This window comes from Grampus griseus (genome assembly GCF_964374135.1).
Source record: "Grampus griseus genome assembly, chromosome: 18".
Taxonomy (NCBI): Eukaryota; Metazoa; Chordata; class Mammalia; order Artiodactyla; family Delphinidae; genus Grampus; species Grampus griseus.
Window position 1 is genome coordinate 10,611,790 of NC_139012.1, and position 22,792 is coordinate 10,634,581.

Here is a 22,792-nt window from a genome sequence, read left to right on the forward strand (position 1 = left end):
ATACAGTAGTTCAAGAATATGGATGTACTTACACACACTGTAAGTATGTACTATACTTATTTAATTATCCCATTTTGATGGGCATTTCAGTTGTCTCCAGTCTCCTGCTGTTACACACAATATACTGCTGTGAACATACTTGTGTATCTCCCACATGTGAATATATCCTGTAGTATAAATTCACTGCCAAATTGTTCTCCATGGAGGCTTTTATCAATTTATACACCTACCAATAATATATGTGGGCCTATTTTCCTACAACCTAATAAAATTAGAAATTATCAAAATTTTCATGTTTGTCAAAATGTAGGTGAAAAACAGTATTTTAACTTGAATTTCTCTGTATAGTTTAGCACATTTTGTCATTGCGCAGGAGCCATTTATATTTCCTTTGCTACAAACCATCTTTGAACATTTTTTTGCCTGGGTGGTTCGTCTTTTTCATATTGATTTGTAAGAGTTCTTTATACACTAAGAACACTCCCCTTTTGTCACTAAAATAAGCTACAAACTTTCCCTCTGGTCTGCTGACTTCTGTATTGGCTTTACTTATGATGGTTTTATAGTTTTAGCAGAAAAATTTAACTTTTTTTTTTAGCATTACCTTGACTTATCTTCTCAGTAATTTTTTTCTCAAATGGACAAGTAATTTTATCAGGAAAACAAATGTTTTTGCCAAAGTGAAAGAATTCCATTTTTATACATTATATGTTTCCATTAAAAAAATCCATTAACAGAAAATATTTTCCTCAAATAGGATAATATTTTTTGTTGTTTTGTCTAGGACAGCTTTAAAAACAGGAGGGAAAAAGGTCCAAGTGAAAAAATTACCTAATAAGAGAAGTAGATAACATGATCATAACACTGAATTACTGTCACAAGAAAAAAAAATGAAATAAATATTTTAAATATAAAATATTGCATAACTTTGAAAACTTGCTTCAATTTTCTATCATTTATCATGCACTATAAATAGGATTATAGTCTTTTATTATAAGCCTCTAACAGTACTATGGTATTCATTTTATTATTATTATTTTTGCCGCTCCGTGTGGCATGTGGGATATTAAGCTTCCCAACCAAGGATTGAACCCTTGCCTCCTGCAGTAGAAGTGCGGAGTCCTAACCACTGGACCGTCGGGGAATTCCCCACTCTGGCATTCATTTTAAAATGCTACTACAAAAATGTTCTTTTCTTTTTCTGTTTGCCTACTATACACTTAAGCCATAGATAAATTTTTATTAAAAAGTCTACCATAGATATAAATGTAATAGTTATCTGACTTTGTTTGCTATTGTCCTTTTTATGTTCAAGAATAAGAGTCTATTCTAAAAATTGACCATAGAGGCAAAGGGACAGATATAATAATGTTTTTTCCCTAAGAAGGGTATTTGAAAATTATTTCTTTAGAAGAACAACCATGATTCTTACCATGTCCCTATACAAATTCCAGTAACTGCATGATTTAGCATTACTCTCTACAAATGGGATAAAAGAAACAGATTATGACGTACAATGCAGGTATAAACTCTACTGAAGATACATTTAAGGTTCTTTTCATTAATATTTGAAAACATAAAGAAAATGTTAATTTGTGCACAAGATTATTTATTGGTATACGCTAAGTTCATTTAATTCTTCATCTTTATGAAAATGTTACACAAAAATACTTAAATAGCTCTACTTAAAACCACAATTTCAAAATGTTCTCTGAATATCAAAACAAACTCTGGTGGAATGTTTTCTTAGTCAAGAAATCTAGAACAAAATGCATGGTGGTAGAACAAATGGGAAAGGGTTGGCTATATTAGAGAAAGAAAAACCTCAAACAATGCGTATATAATTATTTCTTATTATGCATCCATATGTAATTATTATTTTTTATTCTTATGTTCATCACCATATCCTTTCTTTGAGAAGAAAAATATACGTTGGTAATTTCAATGATATGACTACTACAAAACATTTCCCTCCCTCCACCACAAGCATCTAAAGTTGAGACAACTTTACATCAACCAAAATGAACGTTATTGAAACAAAATGAAAGCACAAACAAAACCTTTTAGATGCAAAAAATCTTACCTATTTCAAACCTTGTATGGCTCTAAAAAATTATTACTTACTTGGACAAGACTGTAAAATCACCACTAAAAATCAATATTTTGAATTTTAACATAATTTGAAAAATACGTTAACATCTACAAGAGGTAATAAGATACTAAAAATGCTTTCTGACAGTTACTCTTAACCAGTATCTCTAATTGTATATTTTGTAAAACTGTACATTGTGTGTGTAATACTGTGTGATTCATTCATGTCCTTGCAATGCCTTCCATGCTTCCTTTAAATGGTATGACTTGAGCCTCAATGTTCAACAATCACAAAGAAAATTCCTCTCATCATGTGACAAAACTGTTCTGGCTAGAAGTGTATTATTCCTTATATTAACAAAGATTTATCCACGTCTGACAGAGCTAATTTTCCATGTCAGTGCTACTATTTCTCAGAATTTTCTCTAGCAAAACTACTTTGTAAAGTTAGATACAGAGAGGTACCAGTTCACAGGCCTTGGAATCATACTGACCTGCGTTTAATCTTAGATTCTACACTCCCAAGCTGTGTGACTTCAGCTACCTTACTTAGTATTTCTGAACCTCCGTTTCCAACTCTTCTGTAAACTAAGGCTAATAACGTCTACCTTGTGGCTTACCACTATCCCATTTAGAACAACATATGTAAAGTGTTTACCACAGTGCTTGAGACAAGGAACATACTCAATAGAACAGACCACAGTAATCAGTTGCCTCATGAAAATACCTTTGAATAGGCTAAAGTAAGTATCAAAACCAATACTACAACTACAATAAGACAGGGAAATCCTTTTCTCACTCTACTATTTCTGGAAAATAACAATAAAGAAAAATACTCCCATAATAAAAAACTAAAATTATCTATAAAAGATGTCTGATTTTTCAACAAGCTTTGCTCTCCCATGCCACCATGTCCCAATGTTTTTCCTCACCTTCTTATACTCTGACTTAGAGGCAAGTTCTGGCTTATGTATAAATCATGTTCTAAATGGTTATTCATTAGTCATCTCTGCCATCTAGAACTTCTTCATCTCCTCCTACATCTTTTCTTTCCCCCAGGCAGCTGAGTCCTTAGTTCTCTCTTTCTCACGGATTTAATTATTAATTAGTTGAAGGCACCTCCATTAAAGCATTTATCTCTGTATTTTAATCACTTTCAAGTCTCCTTTACCATCATAAGCAGAGACTGTTTACGTGGATATTTCTAAGGTAAACTGCCATTAATTCATCTTTTCCCCCCCCCAACACAATACCATGTTCATATTAGCAAATTTTCACTGCTTCCTTGGGATGGATATCTAGATGTAGAATTACTAGACTGGAGAATATCAATGTTATCAAATTATTTTCAGAAAGGATAAACAAACATATACTATTTAATTTGTCTTTTAGTTGCTGACATCTAGCCCGATAACTATTATTTGGAAAGATTATTATTTGAAATATTATTTAAAAGGTAAAATATATCCACCACAGTAACAAGGATATAAATAAGTCTAAAAATACTTAGTTAAATATTCATGATAAAATACTCATGAGAGAACTGAGTCAAGGTTCTGGATAACCCAGATGTTTAACCTTTTGAGGAAATGTGAGATTGTTTTCCAAAGTGGTTGTACCATTTTACACTCCCACCAACGGTGTATGAGGGCTCCAATTTCTCTACATCTTCATCAGTATTTGTTATTATCTGACTTTCTTCTTATAGCCATTCTAGTGGGTGTGAGGTGATATCTCATTGTGGTTTTGACTTGCATTTCCCTGACGACTAATGATTTTGAGCACCTGTGCATTTGCTTATTGGCAACTGGATATTTTCTTTCAGAAATGTCTGTTTAGGTTCTTTGCCCATTTTTATATTGGGCTGTCTTTATTATTAAGTTTTAAGTGTTCTTTAAGTACTTTAAATACAAGTGCTTCACTGGATATATGATTTGCAAATATTTTTTCCCATTCTGTGGTTTGTCTTTTCAATTTCTTGTTAGTATCCTTTGAAGCAAAGTTTTAAATTTTGACAAAGATCAATTTATCTATTTTTTTCTTTTATTGCTTATGCTTTTGGTGTCAAATCTAAGAAACGAATGCCACATGTAAGGTCATGAAGATGTACCCCTATGTTTTCTTCTAAGTTTTGTTGCTCTATTTACATCATTTATCCATTTGGGGTTAATGTGTTTTTTTTGGGGGGGGGCGCTGTGTTGGGTCTTAGTTGCACCACGCAGAATATTCACTGAAGCATGCGGGATCTTTTGTTGCGGCATGCAGGCTTCTCCCTAGTTGTGGCATGTGGGTTTTCTCTTCTCTAGTTGTGGAGTGCGGGCTCCAGAGCACGTGGGCTCTTTAGTTTGTGGCACGCGGGCTCTTTGGTTTGCGGCACGCGGGCTCTCTCGTTGAGGTGCGCGAGCTCAGTAGTTGTGGAGCGCAGGTTCAGCTGCCCCGTGGCATGTGGGATCTTAGTCCCCCAACCAGGGATTGAACCCGCATCCCCCGCATTGGAAGGCGGATTCTTTACCACTGGACCACCAGGGAAGTCCCTTGGGTTAATTTTTTTATATTAACTCACTACGGGTAGGGACCCAACTTCATTTTTCTACATATGGATACCCAATTGTTCCAGCACCATTTGTTGAAAAGATTATATACTTTCCCCACTGAATTATTTTGGCACCTTCGTCAAAAATCACTTGACCATACATGTATAGATTTGCTTCTGGATTCTCATTTTTATTCTATTGATCTGTATGTTTCTTTACGCAAATACTACACTGTCTTGATTTCAAGACTATTTTGTAGTAAGTTTTGAAAGGGGGAACTAAGTTCTAAAAAAGAACTTTCTTCTTTTTTTCAAGATTATTTTCGCTATTCTGGACTTCTTACATTTCTATTTGAATGTTAAGAGTATCACCTTGCCAATTTCTGACAAAAATAAAGCTTGGATTCTGATAGGAATTACACTGAATCTGTAGACCAATTTGGGAAGTACTGCCATCTAAATATTTAGTCATTTAATTCATGAATATGAAATGTTCTCTATTTATTTGGATCTGATTTTTCAATAGTTTGTAGTTTTCACAGTATAGGTTTTGCATTTCTTTTGTTAAATTTACTCCTAAGTATTTTATTCTTTTGATGCTCTTGTTAATGAAATGGTTTCCGTAATTTTATTTTTGGATGGTTCACTGAAAGTGCATAGAAATACACTTGATTTTTATATATTTAATTTGTATCCTGTACCCTTGGCTAAATCTGTTTACTATTTGTAGTAGTTTCTTAATGGGTTTCATAGAATTTTCGACATACAACAACATATACTCTGCATAGATTTTTTAATAATATTCAGCAATTATAGTTGGTTTGCTGCTGTTCCAGAAGTGAATCTTTGCCCTTTAACTTTTTTTTTTTTAATTTATTTTTGGCTGCCCTGGGTCTTTGTTGCTGCACACAGGCTTTCTCTCTAGCTGCTGAGAGCAGGGGTTACTCTTCGTTGCGGTGCGTGGGCTTCTCATTGCGGTGGCTTCTCTTGTTGTGGTGCATGGGCTCTAGGCATGCGAGCTTCAGTAGTTGTGGCGCACAGGCTCACAAGTTGTGGCTCGCGGGCTCTAGAGTACAGGCTCATCAGTTGTGGCGCACGGACTTAGCTGCTCCACGGCATGTGGGATCTTCCAGGGCCAGGGATTGAACCCATGTCCCCTGCACTGGCAGGCAGATTCTTAACCACTGCACCACCAGGGAAGTCCTGCCATTTAACTTCTAATATAAATTTTACCAATACAAAACTTACTTGAAGTTGAAAGAATGAAAGGATTGTGACTGTAATTTAAAATGGTAGCAAAGTTTCATGCCTACCAAAAAGTTACCTTTTGACCTTTCTATAAGAAGCAAAAAAAAAAAAAAAAGAAAAAAAATATTTAGGAAAATAAACTGAGTTTTTTAAAAACCAAAGTATTATTTTCCTTGACCTTAATACTAAATGTTATTTTAGATCATTTAGATTTTTCTTCATAACCATTAGCACAAAAATTACATTGATATGCCAAAATTCAATAGTCTAAAGATTCTGATTTTTCTTAAGAAGCAGTTTACAAGGTCCGTAGAAAAATGTCTATCAGGGCTTCCCTGGTGGCGCAGTGGTTGAGAGTCCGCCTGCCGATGCAGGGGACACGGGTTCGTGCCCCGGTCCGGGAAGATCCCACATGCCGCAGAGCGGCTGGGCCCGTGAGCCATGGCCGCTGAGCCTGCGCGTCCGGAGCCTGTGAGAGGCCCGCGTACCGCAAAAAAAGAAAAATGTCTATCAGTGGATCACTGTACCAAAGAATATCTAATTCAATATCGAGGATCATATATAACTTTTTTCTAGTTTATTAGTAGTTAACATGAAATATTGGACAAAAAATTTTTTTCAGTGCATGTACAGTGCTCATTTTTTCATCCTTGGGAAGGCCAAATTCCTAAGCTAATTTTCTTCACATCAAGAGTACTCTGACATTTTTCTTCAAAGTGAATTGTCTTCAATATGAATTTAGTCCATCATCTTTAAGATAAACACATTATTCTTTTCTTTTATCCTGAACTATTTTGAGCAGTTTTGTGTTATGCAGAATAAAAGAGAAGTGGAAAACATCTTGGGAATCCAGAAGGAAATCATGAAAATATTATAGATAAAAAAATCAATTTATTTTTTACATTTATGAGTTTATCATTTTAATAAGCTACATAATATTTCAACTTTGTATTTACCAGGTCATATACTTCTTAATTCTGCTATTCATTCTGACACTTGTATTCAGTTAGAATAAAAACCTAAAACGCATAAAATACTTTATCTTCTACTGCTTCTTCATTGCTTTATTTCCCCAAATTTTCATCCTCCCTACTTTAAAACTTTTTTCACTAAAATACTAATTTGCATTGGTTTGTATCAAATTTGTAATGAATTGTGACAAAAGGTGTCAGAATTTTCTTCCTTTTAAAGGCTAAATAATATTTCATTTCATGTACATAACATATTTTATTTACCCATTCACTTGTCACTGGACCCTTGGCTTGCTTCCACCTCTTGGCTATTGTGAATAAGGCTGCTAAACATGAGTGTGCAAATATCTCTTCAAGACCCCGCTTTCAATTTTTTGGATAAACACCTAGCAGTGGAATTGCTGGATCATATGATAGCTCTACTTTTAATTTTTTTGAAGAACCACAATACTGTCTTCCACAGCAGCTGCACCAAGAGTGCACAAGGGTTCCAGTTTCTCTCCTCCTCACCAGCACTTATTATTTTCTGGAGTTTTTGTGGGGGTTTTTTCCTTCTTTTTTTAATGGCGGCCATCCTAACTGCTGTGAGTTATCTTCAATTATAGTTTTTATTTGTGTTTCCTTAATGATCAGCAATGTCGAGCATCTTTTCATGTGCTTGTTGGTCATCTGTATATCTTCTTTGGAGAAATGTCTATTCAAGTCCGTTGCCCATTTTTAAATCAGGTTGTTTCTTCGGCTGTTGAGTTCTTTATATATTCTGAATAATATGGAAATATATCAAATATATGCAAATATTTTCTCCCATTCCATGGATTGCCTTTTCACTCGTTGCCTTTGATGCACAAAAGTTTTAAATTTTGATGTAGTCTAACTTAAGTATTTTTCTTTTGCTGCCTATGCTTTTGATGTCATACCCAAGAAATTATCATCAAATCCAACATCATGAGGATTTTCTCCTATTTTCTTCTAAGAGTTTTACAGCTTTAGCTTTTACATTTAGGTCTTCAATAGATTTTGAGTTAATTTTGCATGAGGTGTAAGGTAAGAGTCCAACTTCATTCTTTTGCATGTGGATATCCACTTTTCCCACTACTATTTGTTTAAAAGACTGTCCTTTCCTTATGGAATGGTCTTGGCACTCCTGTCAAAAATCACTTGATTATAGGGACTTCCCTGGTGGCACAGTGGTTAAGAATCTGCCTGCCAATGCAGGGGACAAGGGTTCGAGCCCTGGTCTGGGAAGATCCCACATGCCGCAGAGCAACTAAGCCTGTGCGCCACAACTACTGAGCCTGCACTCTAGAGCTGGTGCTCCACAACAAAAGAAGGCACCACAATGAGAAGCCCTCGCACTGCAACAAAGAGCAGCCCCTGCTCGCCGCAACTAGAGAAAAGCCCGCACACAGCAACAAAAACCCAATGCAGCCAAAAATAATAAATAAGTAAATAAATAAATTTATTTTTTAAAAATCACTTGATTATATATCCAAGGGTTTATTTCTGGCTCTCAATTCTATTCTGTTGGTCTATGTGTCTGTCTTACTAGTATACCACAGTTTTGATTACTACAGTTTTGTAATAAATTTTGAAATCAGGAAGTGTGAGCTCTCCAACTTTGTTCTTCTTTTTCAAAATTGTTTTAACTATTTGGGGTCCCTTGAGATTCCATGTGAATTTCTGGATTTTTCTTCATTTCTGCAAAAACTCAGCTGGGATTTTAATAGGGATGACACTGAATCTGTAGATCGCTTTGGATAATATTAACATTTATAGCAACATTAAGTCTTCCAATACATGAACATGAGATGGCTTTCCATTTATTTGTGTCCTCTTTAATTTCTTTCAGCAACATTTTGTTGTTTCCAGTGTACAAGTCTTTGTCCTCTACGTCTTAAGTTTATTCCTAAGTAATCTTATTCTTTTTGGTGCTATTGTAAATTGAACTATTTTTGCTTTGTGTATTTTTAAATCTTACATAAATGGTATCATTAAGTATATATATTTTTCACAATTTTCTTTTTGACTATGATTACGGTACGTGAAATGTTTCACTATTATTATGGCACACTGAAGTGTAACAACATGTACAAGAAAGACACATGATACCTTCAGGACAGCTGTCACCGCTAGGGAGGAAGAGGCAGATGGGATGATGTAAAGAAGAGATTTAGCTGTATCTAGGGGTGTTTTTCTGTTGTAATAGGAGACCTACAGAGCAGATTTGTACATTTGCTATATTTTCCTCATTTGAAATACCTTGTAATTTTTAAAAAGTTTTTAATAAAAGAACTTTAGAAAACATGACCACATTACTGTGAGGTAAACAAATGTGTACTACCTCTTGGGTCATTAACCTGGACTGTCACCTCTAGACTGATTAATTTTCTGTTGATGTGGCAGAGGGTGACACTATTCAGCTTGTATCCTTTCATAGTACTGATGTCAAATGAAGCTCAGTCCAAATACAGTTAGGAAAAAGGGCTATACTATCAGTAATACTCCATTTTTATTAGGTTTGATGCTTCTGATAGTAGCTAAGCCAATACATACAGGAAGTAGTTTTTGATACTATATATCAAGGTGGATATTTTCCAGGGAAATTTTTAATGCATTAATTTTGATGTGTTTTTTAAATAAACCTACTTTCTTCATGAGCTAAAAAGTAAAACAGGGGGTAATTCTACAGGAAAAATTCAAAAGACACCACTTGAGCTGTCAAGCCAATGGTCTCTAGCTTTCCAACACGGAATCTGAAACAAGCCCAAAGAAATAACAGCTCTAAGAAGTAATCTGGGCAGTTTTCTCATTAAGGCAAGGCACTGCTTAGAGAAACATTGTATCAGAGTATCAGATTAAGAATAACACTTCAGTGGTGACTCAGTACAGAACTGAAAATTATGCTAAAGTCTACATTTTTGTAGAGTTAACCTTCCCTGAGGAAAATGCTACACTATAATATTTTTTACTATTCAATACATGTAATTTGTTACTCAACCGGATGTAGTTAAGTGTCCACTTACAAAGCTATTTTTTAAAATAATCAGATAGAAAGGAGGAACATAAAGAATCACATAAATTCACACAAAATGTATCATAAGACCACTGTTGAACTCTATCATAGTTTTCATTTTAAGACAGTTGAGCGAAATATCTTTTAAGTAACAAATGCTTTACCAATTTTGGCATACAGAATGAATCACAAAATTTAAAGACAACCAAGGAGACCACCCTTAATTCAGGAATTAATCTCATTTACTTGTGACTCTGATGATCACATAGAATGTCACCTTCTCCAGTGTAACAGCCTCATACTTAACCTAGCACACGGTAGGCATGTAATAAGTATTTGCTGAATAAATGAATTCTCATTAATTCTTGATGCAGTGTTTTCTACTTGGGATCAAGAATCTGCCATATACTTCGAGCCTCTCTGGGTGTTGTTTCAATGAAATTATATTATTTTGATTTTCATATCCTGCTTAAACCTTTTGATGAAAAGTCATTTTCCCCCAATAATATGACATTTCAATGCAACTTAGCCATGAGAGGAGAAATGTAGATTAATATTCATTATACTAACTTATGTACTATATATAATGAACATATAATATTCATTATACTAACTATATAACTATATAGCAGCTTCTGTGAGTTCATGCTGAAAGTATAAAAGGACCCAAGTTATAATAGTAACTCTTGGGAATTTCCTGGTGGTCCAGTGGTTAGGACTTGGCACTTTCACTGCTGGGGCCCAGGTTCAATCCCTGCGGGGAACTAATATCCCACAAGCCGTGTGGCCCAAATAAATAAATAAATAAATAAATAAATAAAAATAAAACAGTAACTCCTCATGGTATTTTTCTGGCAATCTTAAACCACAGAATTTAAACATGTCATTCATACCACAGAAGATCAATCTTAAACTAAAGCAGTTCTGTCATGGATACTATCCAAGGCGTTTAAGTTCTTCTAGACAAAAGCAATGTCACTGTCAGGTAAATTTAGCCTAAAGAATGTCTCACAACATGAAATCTCTAGAAAATGTTATATGAGGCTTCAGATTACTTGTTTTAAAAGAAACACAGGGCTTCCCTGGTGGCACAGTGGTTGAGAGTCCGCCTGCCGATGCAGGGGACACGGGTTTGTGCCCCGGTCTGGGAAGATCCCACATGCCACGGAGTGGCTGGGCCCGTGAGCCATGGCCGCGGAGCCTGAGCGTCCAGAGCCTGTGCTCCGCAACGGGAGAGGCCACAACAGTGAGAGGCTCCCGTACCAAAAAAAAAAAAAAAGAAAAAGAAACACAGCTATCATACATTTGGAATTATCATTAAAGATGCTCTTCTCTATAACAAAGGCAAAAGTATTACTTTTCAATAACAAAAGAAAAATGAATCAGGTGTCAGGAAGTGGGTTTAGAATGTGGCTGAGTCTGGGAATACATTTCCTCTTTAACATAAGAGACAAAAATTTCCATTTACATTCAGCTTCCTAAAGAAGATGAAACAGATACATAGCTATGTCGTAGATTCAAAAGATGAGACTCATGGAATATGTTAAAAATTGTTTTAAATATTCACAGGTAATTTCAAGATTATCAAAAATAAAACTCACAGAGAATGTTGGCCCACTGTTGGATGCTACGACAGTATAAACTTCATCATGCAATTTTACTGAGAGCTCCCAGTTGGCCACTTGTGGTTTTACAATAGGCACTCTGAAGTAGAAAGAAAAGAAAAGAAAAAGAGTTAGTAATTTTATATTATCCTCTCTCAGTAAACTGATTTTCCTTTGACATTAAGTGTGCGGAGTAAAACCGCCAAACACTGCATTTCAGAACATTCTATTCTTGGAAAAAAAGCTTTAATGTGGAAACTAGAGAGATTAAAACCAAAAAAGCACACACACACACACACACACACACAGACACTCCAAAGACAACAGCAGTCATTCTGAAATAATTGTGGTACCATCACCTCGTCTATGAATTTGAGCTGCTTAATTCTGACAGTCCTTCAAAAATTAATCTCCTTTAAGCAATGTTAATTTCTTTTCAATATTTGGTCATTGTTCAAGACTGTTTTTAAAACCTTACAATGCTAATCTTTTCTTTTTTTCAGGTTGAGTTATAATTCGTATGCAAAAAACTGCACATGTATACAATTTGATGCATTTGGACATATTTATTCACTCATGTTACCATCACCACAATCAAGGTAATAAACATATCCATCACCTCCAAAAGTTTCCTTGTGTCCAATTGTTTTGTTTCAGTTTCTTGTTTGTTTGTTTGTCTGGGTGAGAAAACAACATCAGTGATGCTAGTCTTAACACACAGGTCTTTTCCTGTGAATGATCAATATTACGTGCTCCAGAAAAATTGGGACAAGCAGCCAACAAAAAACATTTTTGGAATACAAATGTTTCTCCCCAATTTTTAAAGTAACAAAATTTTAATGATTTCTGAATTAACCTAATTTAAGTATGGCATATTTACATTATTTATAGTTGTGAAGTAATACTGACTAAGCACTAAACATGCAGTATCAAGACTCTGGCTTAATTCTTAGTTCTAAAAAAATGTTGCAGGCTACGTTTTAATATAACACCCCCCTGAATTTCAAACGAGTCTCTGTGTAGTCAATAAAAAGAAGTCATAGTCAAAAAAATTATGATTAGAATCAAATCACCTCTAGTCACGATGTCTAATGGAGGATGATTAATAAGTTTAGGTGAATATTTGTATTCAGCACACTACTTACTGAATTATTTTCTGAAGATGAAGAAAATGTTTTTAATACTACACAGATAAAAATTAAAGTTTAAAAAAATGCATAAACAAATCAAGACTAATGCACACTGTAGGTCTGGAAGATTCTTTTTTGGCAATTTGAAGAGGATTGTTTCAGAGGACAGAGCTTCATGCATGAGAGCTTGAAAGAATAACAAGGGAGGAGAGAAGAAGGACAGGAAGTGGGGGGAGAGAGAGAGGGAGAAGGCATATGAGGCAGAGAGGAGGGAAAGGAGGAGGGTGACTCTGCGATCCAGGTTGGCCTCTGTTGGCATCTTGTCCACAGGGCATTTGTTTGTTCATGTTTGTCTCCCCCATTGGCCTGTGAGCTCCTAAAAGCCCAAGATCATGCCTTATTTTATATCCCCAAACCTCAGCACAGGCTGGGGAGAAAGGGCTGACGGGAAAGTGGGAAAGAAGCAGTGGAGCATTCACTAGGTGCCAAGCCCCTCACAGGAGACACCATGTCTCCCCAGGGACACATTGTGAGCCACTGAAGGAGAGCGAGCCTTGAGCTCCCAGGCTGCCTGGGACTGTGTGGATGACCTCACTATGCTCACCTGGTACAACTTCAAATGAGGTTAACACCCCATCCTCTCAGGAGTACTGCGATGACAGAAACAACCTCATGGCTAGATTTCTGTGCAGCCTGGCTTTCTGGACTCTGCTATCCTCGATAATTAGATCACTCTCCTGTTCAAGACTGTTCCGTGGTTTTCTATTTTACACCAGGTTAAACCTTAATTAATCAACCTATCATTCAAGTTTCTTACAAAATAAGTCCCCACTCTTTGCATTTCATTTTATTTCTAATTATTCTCTGACTTGTACATCCGGCTGGGCCAAGGCCTGAAATTCCTTCACAAACCGAACTGAGCCAAGCTGTCATGAGTGGGGTAACCAAGCACAGTGGCTACAAGCTCAGGCGCCAATGACTTGCCGAAGTTGGCAGAAAACCCAGCTCTGTCATTAATCAGCTCTGAGCTTGAGCAAAAGTCTGTTTCCTTACGTATAAAATTAAGATGTAATAGCGTCTGCATCATAGTGATGTATTGAGGATAAAATTAAATAATGCATATAAGTGTTCATTTTTATTACGATGATATACTCCTATACTCTTGTTCTCCCCCATAACTGAAATCTCATTAAGGAAACTTTAGATTCCTTCTCTCTGCTTCTCAAACTAACAGATTTTTCAAAAAGAATATTTATCTTCCTCACCTAATTATAGTACAAACTTCAGTGAACTCCCTTCTATTTAACCTCTAGTATACGCTTAATACTTTTCACAATTCAGTGGCCCAATAAGTCTTTCAAGTAAATGTGGAGCCCAATTTCCCAAGAGGCTTCTTGGGAAGTTGTTGATCCTGACATCCTGTTCAAAAGCAGAACACATTTTCCCACAGAAAGCAATCTTACAGATGGTGGCGAGATGTAGTCGCCACTCTTTGGAACCTAACTACTATTTATTTTTCCACTGTTTTATTTTGATCCACATCTGTTTCATATGTGTTAGAACCTGCCCCAAGAGGACCTGTAGAGAGAGCATAGGCTCTTCTGAGTTGAAATGCTGAGGTCTGATCTCAGCCCGTTCTCTTACTAGCATTGTACCAGGAGCTCATTCAATCCTTTTGAACCAAAATTTCCACACCTGTAAAATAAGGATCAGAGCAGAGTTGGTGAGATAACAGGGGAAAGCGGCTGCTGCTTCTGAGCATACGACTCCTGAAGCAGCACTTTTCTAACCATATAGAAAGAGGCTTCTCTGTGAAAGCAAGACCTTGAGACACTAAGAAAAGACGGACAAACTGTGGAATCTCTTTATATGAGTTCACTCTTCTACAAACAAAGTTTGCTATGATTCCTTCTGGCTTTACATAAGTTTGAAAGTAGTTTGTTTTGTTTTGTTTTTGAATAAAATGGATGGGGTTGGGCATATATGCCCAATATAAATATCAATAAGCTCTACAATAGAAATAAACTATAACTATAAATAAAGATAATAATACATATCAACCTGAAAGTATATGTGCTCTATTTCTGCAAAATTACTGAAACCAGATTAACAAGAATTATTTCAAAACAATGAAATTAAGTCCACCAGCACAAACATGTCTATAATGATAATAATTACCTAAAGTTATATTTTAAATTTTAAAAAAGAATTATATTTCTTCACTAAATCCAAAATAGTCTCAAAGAAGATTTTATGAACAACTCGCTGAAAGGGGGGGTAGGGGTGGGAGTCTTGGAGCTTTACTCAACTCACTGTAGTAATGATATACAGAAAACAGCCCCCTCTACTGAAGTGTCTGTCTAGTGAAACAGGCTGCCATCTGATCAAAAATTTCATCTATGTGACTTATTAGTTAACTGGAAAGCTGATACCATTTAAGCTACTACTTCAAAAACAAACAAACAAACCAGTAAAAAGGAATTCACATAAACAGCTACTCACAAAGCAAATCAAATAACAGCTCTTACCCAGACCTGTCCACTTTGATTATCATCAGTCAGCCAAAATGAATATGCTCAATTAAACTAAATTTTTCTACATTTTATGGTAAAAAGCTGTCAGCTGACTGTCACAAATGTTAATGCTAATACATTTAAACTTATTGGAATATTTTACTCAAAAAGGTGCAAGGAATACTAACTCAAGTATGTTGCTATTGCATGTCATTTGTTAAAGCAGATTTTGTGTAAACATAACTAACAGCATCTTTAGTTATCAAGGATTATAAGCATCTCAAAACCATAGTGTCAGACACTCAGAAATGCTGGTTTACAATTGTGCCATTACCTATTTAGGAGTGAAATACTGAGTTAAAACAATGTTAGTGGTCAAAGAATCATTAAGCAATCCTTCATCATAACTTTCACAGTGGGTGGTCTGTAAAATGATCAAGAATAATATGCTGCATTCCACGGCTGCAGAGGTCAGCTTCTGCATACAAATCTTTGCAGGAAGAAAAAGGCCTTCAGAAAAGTGGGCCATTCATCTGCACCAAGTTCAGAGAATTTCCAGCATGGTGAAAAGATATGTTATGCAAGCACATAGATGTATTCAGTGGGGGTAGACAGAACCAGCTACATGGAGACTACAAAGGAGCCCTCCCATGGCTCATGAATAAGTCGAGGAAATGATCAGAAAAAAAAGGAGAGAGATGTTTAGACAGATGGCCCACTTAAAATGCCTGAGACAGGGCATAAGCAATTTTAATGAAACTTTAGATCTAGCGTATGAATTGTGTCTTATTTCCTCCAGGAAAAAAAAAAAAACCCAAAGAAGACAAAAATTCAACAATTCGCTGAAAACCCCACTTTTAGCAAGTTGGGATGGAGGAAGAGTTTTATTAGTGTGATAAATTCACATAAAATTCTTCACAGAGCCATCAGCTATCAAAATGAATACACAAAGCATGGAATGAACAGATTAAAAGAATTTTAAACAGAAGTCTACTGCCAAACCAAACAAAAATCTAAGCCTTATTATGTGAGAACTTACAACACTCCAACATTAAAGTTCATCACTGCAGAAGAAAGATAAAAGCAGCATTTTCAGAGAACCTCTTCAAAGCTAGAACTTGTCATAGTGGAGGAATAGACTTCAGACTGTATGCAGTTTAAAATGTGTACATTAGAATGTAGGACACTGTGTAGAAGAATGTGTATCACAAAATAGTGCTAGAAAGAGTTAAGGAACATTACCAAGTCTGGAGTCTTAGCATTACACAAATGATATCTGAATCTACAAATGGATAGTATGACTTATAATCTTAAACAGATTTTAATATTATGCAAACCCTATTTTCTTCTTCCACCAGTAAGGGTTTATAGTTCTCAATTTGAACTTTGGGCACAACTAGTGAAGAAAGACAATGATGGTGGTGATTAACCATCACCCCTGCAGGCCCTAGAGTCTGACTGATTGATCACTGACCACAAAAGCTACATGACCTTTACAAGTTACTATACTCCTTGTGCCTCAGTTTCCTTGTCAGTAAGACAAAGACAATAAGAATACTTAATTCACGTGTTGATTAAATGAAGTAAAAGGTATAAAATGGTTAGACTGGTGCTTGGCACATAAAGGCTAAATAAGAGACACTATCATCATTATCATAATTTGGTGCAATAATATCTGAAGTCCACCTCTATTATTTCAACAACCTGTTATTCAATATTAATATACAATTTACATACAGTGAAATTCAAAAACCTTAAGTTCCATCATTTATCTTCCCCACAACAGTTCAACAATAGTGTCACATAAACAAACTTCAAAAATATGCACTCTCATGTGTGGTTTTTGCCCACTATAATTCTTCTGAGGTTCATTCAAGTTGAATCATTCATTCTTTTTCGATTGCAGAGTAGTACTCTACTGTATAATACAAGCATACTAAAATGTGTTCACCCTTTTGTTGATGGTCATTTGGGTTGTTTCCAGTTTGGGACTCTTATGGAACAAAGCCGCTATAAACATTCTTTGTACAAGTCTTTTTTGAGGACTTACGTTTTCATTTCTTGTGTGTAAAAAATCTAAGAGTGGAAATTCTACAGTGAACGTATGTTTAATTTTACAAAAACTGCCAAACTGTTTTCCAAAGTATTAAAACATACCTATACTCCCATCAGCAATGGAGTTTGCTCCACAGCCTTGCCACCATTTGCCTGTGTTAGTCCTACCCTAGCCAGACTGGAGGCTGAGAAACCACAACTCTTCATATGCATTTCCCTTAGGACTAATAATGTTGAACACCTACACATTAGTGCTTATTGGCCACTTGTATTCAAGTTTTTGCCCATTTTGTATTAGGATGTTGGCATTATTATTACCGATTTGCAGGAGTTCTTTACTTCAGATAGAAAGCCTTTGTCAGATTTATGTATTATTAATATGTTCTCCCCCCTGTGGCTTGCTTATTAATTTTCTTAAAAAATCTTACCTTCAGGAGAATTTTTAATTAAAAAATTAATTTTTAATCTTTTACAGCAGTTTAAGGTTTTCAGAAAACTTCAGCAGGAAGCACAAAGATTTTCCTAAACATACCCTCACTCACCCCACCCGACACAGTATCCCTGTTAATTAACATCCTGCATTAGTGCAGTACATCTGTGACAACTGATGAACCAAAGCTGATGCATTATTATTATTAACTAATGTCCACAGGGATCACTGTTTGTGTTGTACATTCTAGGGTCTGAACAAATGTATTAGGACATGTATCTACCATTAAGGTATCATACAGAATAGTTGCACTGCTCTAAAGAATCCCGTGCTCTACCTATTCAACCTCCCATCCTTACCCCCACCGAATCCCTGACAACCACTGATCTTTACTGTCTCCACAGTTTTGCCTTTTCCAGAATGTTGTACAGCTAGAATCATACGGAACGTAGCCTTTTCAGATTGGCTTCTTTTCGTTTAGCATTATGCATTTAAGGTTCCTCCATGTCTTTTGTAATTACAGAAGAAATATTCTTAAAGAAAACGCCATCATGCTAGAAGATACAATGATGTCTCATTTTAATTCCTAAAATTTGAACTTCTTTTACACCATCAGGAAAATAAATTCTTAAATATAACATATATAATAATTTTTAAAAATTATAAACAGCTTTAGTGACATAAAATTCACACATCATAAACTGAACTCACCTGAAGTGTACAATGCATTGGTTTTTAGTATATTCACAGAGTTGTGTATCCATCACCACAACCAATTTTAAAACATTTTCATAAACCCAAAAGGAAACTTTGGACCCATTAGCGGTCATTTCACATTTCCCCCTCTGGCCTATGCAGCTACTAATGCACACTCTATTTCTACACTTTGCTTATTCTAGACATTTCATATATAATGAATCATAAAATTTGTAGTCTTTTGTGCCTGCCTTATTTCATTTAGCATAGTGTTTTCAAATTTCACTCATGTTGTATGAAGTATCTCATTTATTTTTATTACTGAATAATATTCCATTCTATAAATACACCGCATTTTATTTAACATTATATATCTATTAATCACTTCATGGACGTTTCCACTGCCTGCTTATTATGAAAAATGCCCACTATGAACATTTGTATACAACATTCGTGTGGACATATGGGTTAATTTCCCATGGGTATATATAGCTGAGAGTGGAATAGCTGGGTCATGTGATGCTGTCTTACATTTTGAGAAACTGCCAAATTATTTCCAGGTTTGCATCATTTTACTCATAAATTTCCACCTGGAATGTATAAGTGTCCCAATTTCTCCACATCATCAGCAACACCTTGTTATTGTCTTTTTGATTATAGTCAGCCTAGTGTATGTAAAGTGGTATCTCATTTTGATTTTGATTTGCATTTCCCTAATAACTAGTGATGCTGAGCATCTTTTCATGGGCTTGTTGACCATTTGTATGTATATCTCCGCTGGAAAAATTTATATTCATTCCTTTGCCCATTTTCTAATTGGGTTGTCTTTTTTATTATTGAGTTATAAGAATTCTTTATATATTCTAGACAAAAATCTCTTATCAAATATATGATTTGCAAGTATTTTCCTCCATTCTGTAGGCTGTCTTTTCACTTACTTGATGCTGTCCTTTAAAACACAAAAACTCTTAATTTTGATGCAATACAATTTATCTATTTTTTTTCTTTTGTTGCTTATGCACTTGGCTCTTACATAAGAAATCACTGACTAACCAAAAGTAACAAAGATTAACTCCTATGTTTCCTTCTAAGAGTTTTGTAGCTTCGCTCTTAGTTTCATGCTTTTTTTAAAAGTTCATTTTTGTGCACAGTGTAGGGAGGGATCCAACTTCAATTTCTGACATGGAGATATCCAGCTACCCCAGCAGCATTTATTGAAAACAATGATTCTTTACCCATTGGATTGTCTTCATAATACCTGTTGAAATCAGCTGATCATACTGTAACAATTTATTTCTGGACTCTTAGTTCTATTCCATTGATCAACACATCTACTATTCCTATGCCAGTACCACACTGTCTTGATTACTGTAACTTTGTACTAAGTTTTGAAATTGGGAAGTATGAGTCCCCCAGTTTTGTTCTTCTTTTTTGAGATTGGTTTGGTTATGCTGAATCTCTTGCATTTTCGTACAAATTTTGGAATATGATTATTTCTGCAGAAAAACACAGCTGGGGTTTAACAGGGATTGCATCAAATCTGTATGTCAGTAATATTAGGTCCTCTGATCTGTGAATGTGGGATGCTAACCCATTTATTTAAATTGTCTTTATTTCAACCAATGTCTTGTAGTTTTCGGTACACCAGTCTTACACTTCTTTTTAAAAAAATTTTGTGCTTAAGTATTGTATTTAGTGCTTCTGTAAAATAAAATTGTTTTGTTAATTTTATTTTTGGTTGTAACACCGCTATTGCATAAAAATAAAATGGATATTTATATATCATTCTTATATTCTACAACCTTGCAAAAGTCATTTATTAGTTCTAATAGGTTTTTTTGTGAATTCCTTAAGATTTTCTACATACAAGATCATGTCACCTGCAAACAGAGATAGTTTTACTTCTTCCCCATCTTGATACCTTTAATTCTTCTTGCCAAACTGCCCAAGCTAGGAACTCTAGTACAATGTTGAAAAAAGTAACAGCAAATTTCCTTGTCTTATTCCTGACCTTAGCAGAAAAAACATTCAGTTGTATACCACTAAATATGATGTTAGCTATGGATTTTTCGTAGATGGCCTTCATTAGGTTGAGGAAGTTCCTTTCTATTCCTAATTGGTTTTGAGTGTTTTGGTTTTTTCTTTTTTACTAGATTTATTTATTTATTTTGTCTGCATTGGGTCTTCGTTGTTGCATACAGGCTTTCTCTCTAGTTGTGGCGAGCGGGGGCTACTCTTCGTTGCAGTGCACGGGCTTCTCATTGCAGTAGCTTCTCTTGCTGTGGAGCATGGGCTCTAGGCACACGGGCTTCAGTAGTTGTGGAACGCGGGCTCAGTAGTTGTGGCTTGCGCGCTCTAGAGTGCAGGCTCAGTAGTTGTGACGCACGGGCTTCATTGCTCCGCGGCAGGTGAGGTCTTCCTGGACCAGGGCTCGAACCCGTGTCCCCTGCATTGGCAGGAGGATTCTTAACCACTGCACCACCAGGGAAGTCCCTGGTTGAATTTTTTTATCATGAAAGGCTGCTGGATTTTGCCAAACGTTTTTCCTGCATTTATTGAGATAATTCTGTGATTTTTCCCCTTTACTCTATTAACATGATTTGTCACATTGATTGTTTTTTGGATGTTAAACCAACTGTGTATACGTAGGATAAAACTCACTTGGTTATGGTATATAATCATTTTATATATTCATGAATTTAGTTCGCTAGAATTTTGTTGAGGATTTTTTGCATTAATATATATGAGGGATATTGGTCTTCAGTTTTTTTTTTAACATCTTTATCTGGATTTGGTATCATGGTAATACTGGCCATGGAGAATGAGTTGCAAATTTTATCCTTCTTTTCTATTTTTGGAAGAGTTTGTGAAAGATTAGTATTAATTTCTTTCTAAATACTTCACTGAATTCACCAGTGAAGTCATCTAATCCTGGGTTTCTTCTTTCTAGGAAATTTTGTGATGACTAATTCAATCTCTTTCAGGTCTATTCAGATTTTCTATTTCCTCTTGAGTTAGTGTCAGTAGCTTGCATCTTTCTCCAAATTTCTCCATTTTATCGAAGTTGGCATGCAATTGTTCTCATTATTTCCTTATAATCCTTTTAATTTCTGTAAGGTCTGTATGTATAATCCCTATTTCATTACTGATTTTAGCTATTTGAGTCTCTTTCTCTCTTGGCCAGTCTACCTAAAAGTTTGTCATTTCTGCTGATCTTTCCAAGGACCAAATTCTGCTTTTACTGATCTCTTCTATTGTTGCTCTATTTCTATTTCATTTATTTCCTCTCTGATCTTTAGTATTTTCTTCCCTCTGCTTGCTTTGGGTTTAGTTTGCTCTTCTTTTCCTATTTTCCTAAAGTGGAAGATGAGGTGACTGATATTAGATCTTTTTTAATATGTGTTTACAGCTCTAAATTTCCCTCTAACCACTGCTTTAGGTGCATCCCATAAGTTTTTTTTTTTTTTTTTGGTGGTACGCGGGCCTCTCACTGTTGTGGCCTCTCCCATTGCGGAGCACAGGCTCCGGACGCGCAGGCTCAGTGGCCATGGCTCACGGGCCCAGCCACTCCGCGGCATGTGGGATCTTCCCGGACCGGGGCACGAACCCGTGTCCCCTGCATTGGCAGGCGGGCTCTCAACCACTGTGCCACCAGGGAAGCCCCTCCCATAAGTTTTTGAATGTTCTGATCTTGTTTTAATTCATTTCAAAGTATTTTATAATTTCTTTGTGATTTCTTCTTCATCCTATTAGTTATTTAGGAGTGAATTATTTAATTTCCACAAATTTGTGAATTTCCAAAATTTTCTTTTTTGTTGATTTCTAATTTCATTCAACTGTGGTTGGAGAACATCTGTAAGATTTCAATCTCATTGAATTTATCAAGGCTTGTTCTATGGCCTAGCATATGACATGGTTTATCTTGGAAAATGTTACCCATGCACTTGAGAAGTTGCATATTCTCCAGTTGAATGTCCTGTTCTAAATGGATAACTATTAGATCTATTTGGTTTACAGTGTTGTACAAGTCTTCTACTTCCTTGTTGATCGTATCTAGTTGTTCTATCCATTACTGAAAGTGGGGTATTAAAATCTCCAACTATTATTGTTGAATCGTTAATTTCTCCTTTCAGTTGTCTCAGTTTTGCTTCATATATTTGGGGATTGCGTTATTGGGTAACATATACATTCAAACTCATTATAGCTTTCTCAAGGATTGATTGTTTTATCATTATAAAATATCCCTCTGTCTCCAGTAACAATTTTTGTCTTAAAATTATGTTGACTGATATTAGTATTATTAATAATAATTATACTAGTATTACAAACATAGTATGTCTGATAACTCTCTCCTTTTACCTTCAGCCTACTGTGTCTTTGAGTCAAAGTATATCTATTGATGAAAGCATATAATTTGATCTTTTTTTTTTTAACGACCTTATTGGAGTATAATTGCTTTACAATGGTATGTTAGTTTCTGCTTTATAACAAAGTGAATCAGCTATTGA

The 22,792-nt window shown here is 35.5% G+C and overlaps 1 protein-coding gene across 3 annotated transcripts in view; it reads right to left on the bottom strand.

The window, feature by feature from the left end:
• The window catches only part of PCCA (propionyl-CoA carboxylase subunit alpha), a 356,179-nt gene that overhangs the window by 113,147 nt on the left and 220,240 nt on the right, over window positions 1–22,792 (bottom strand). For all 3 annotated transcript variants that reach the window (XM_082675555.1, XM_082675556.1, XM_082675557.1), the window contains one exon: window positions 11,458–11,560. In XM_082675555.1, coding sequence (XP_082531681.1) covers window positions 11,458–11,560 — 103 coding nt within the window. The remainder of the gene's footprint in view (window positions 1–11,457; window positions 11,561–22,792) is intronic.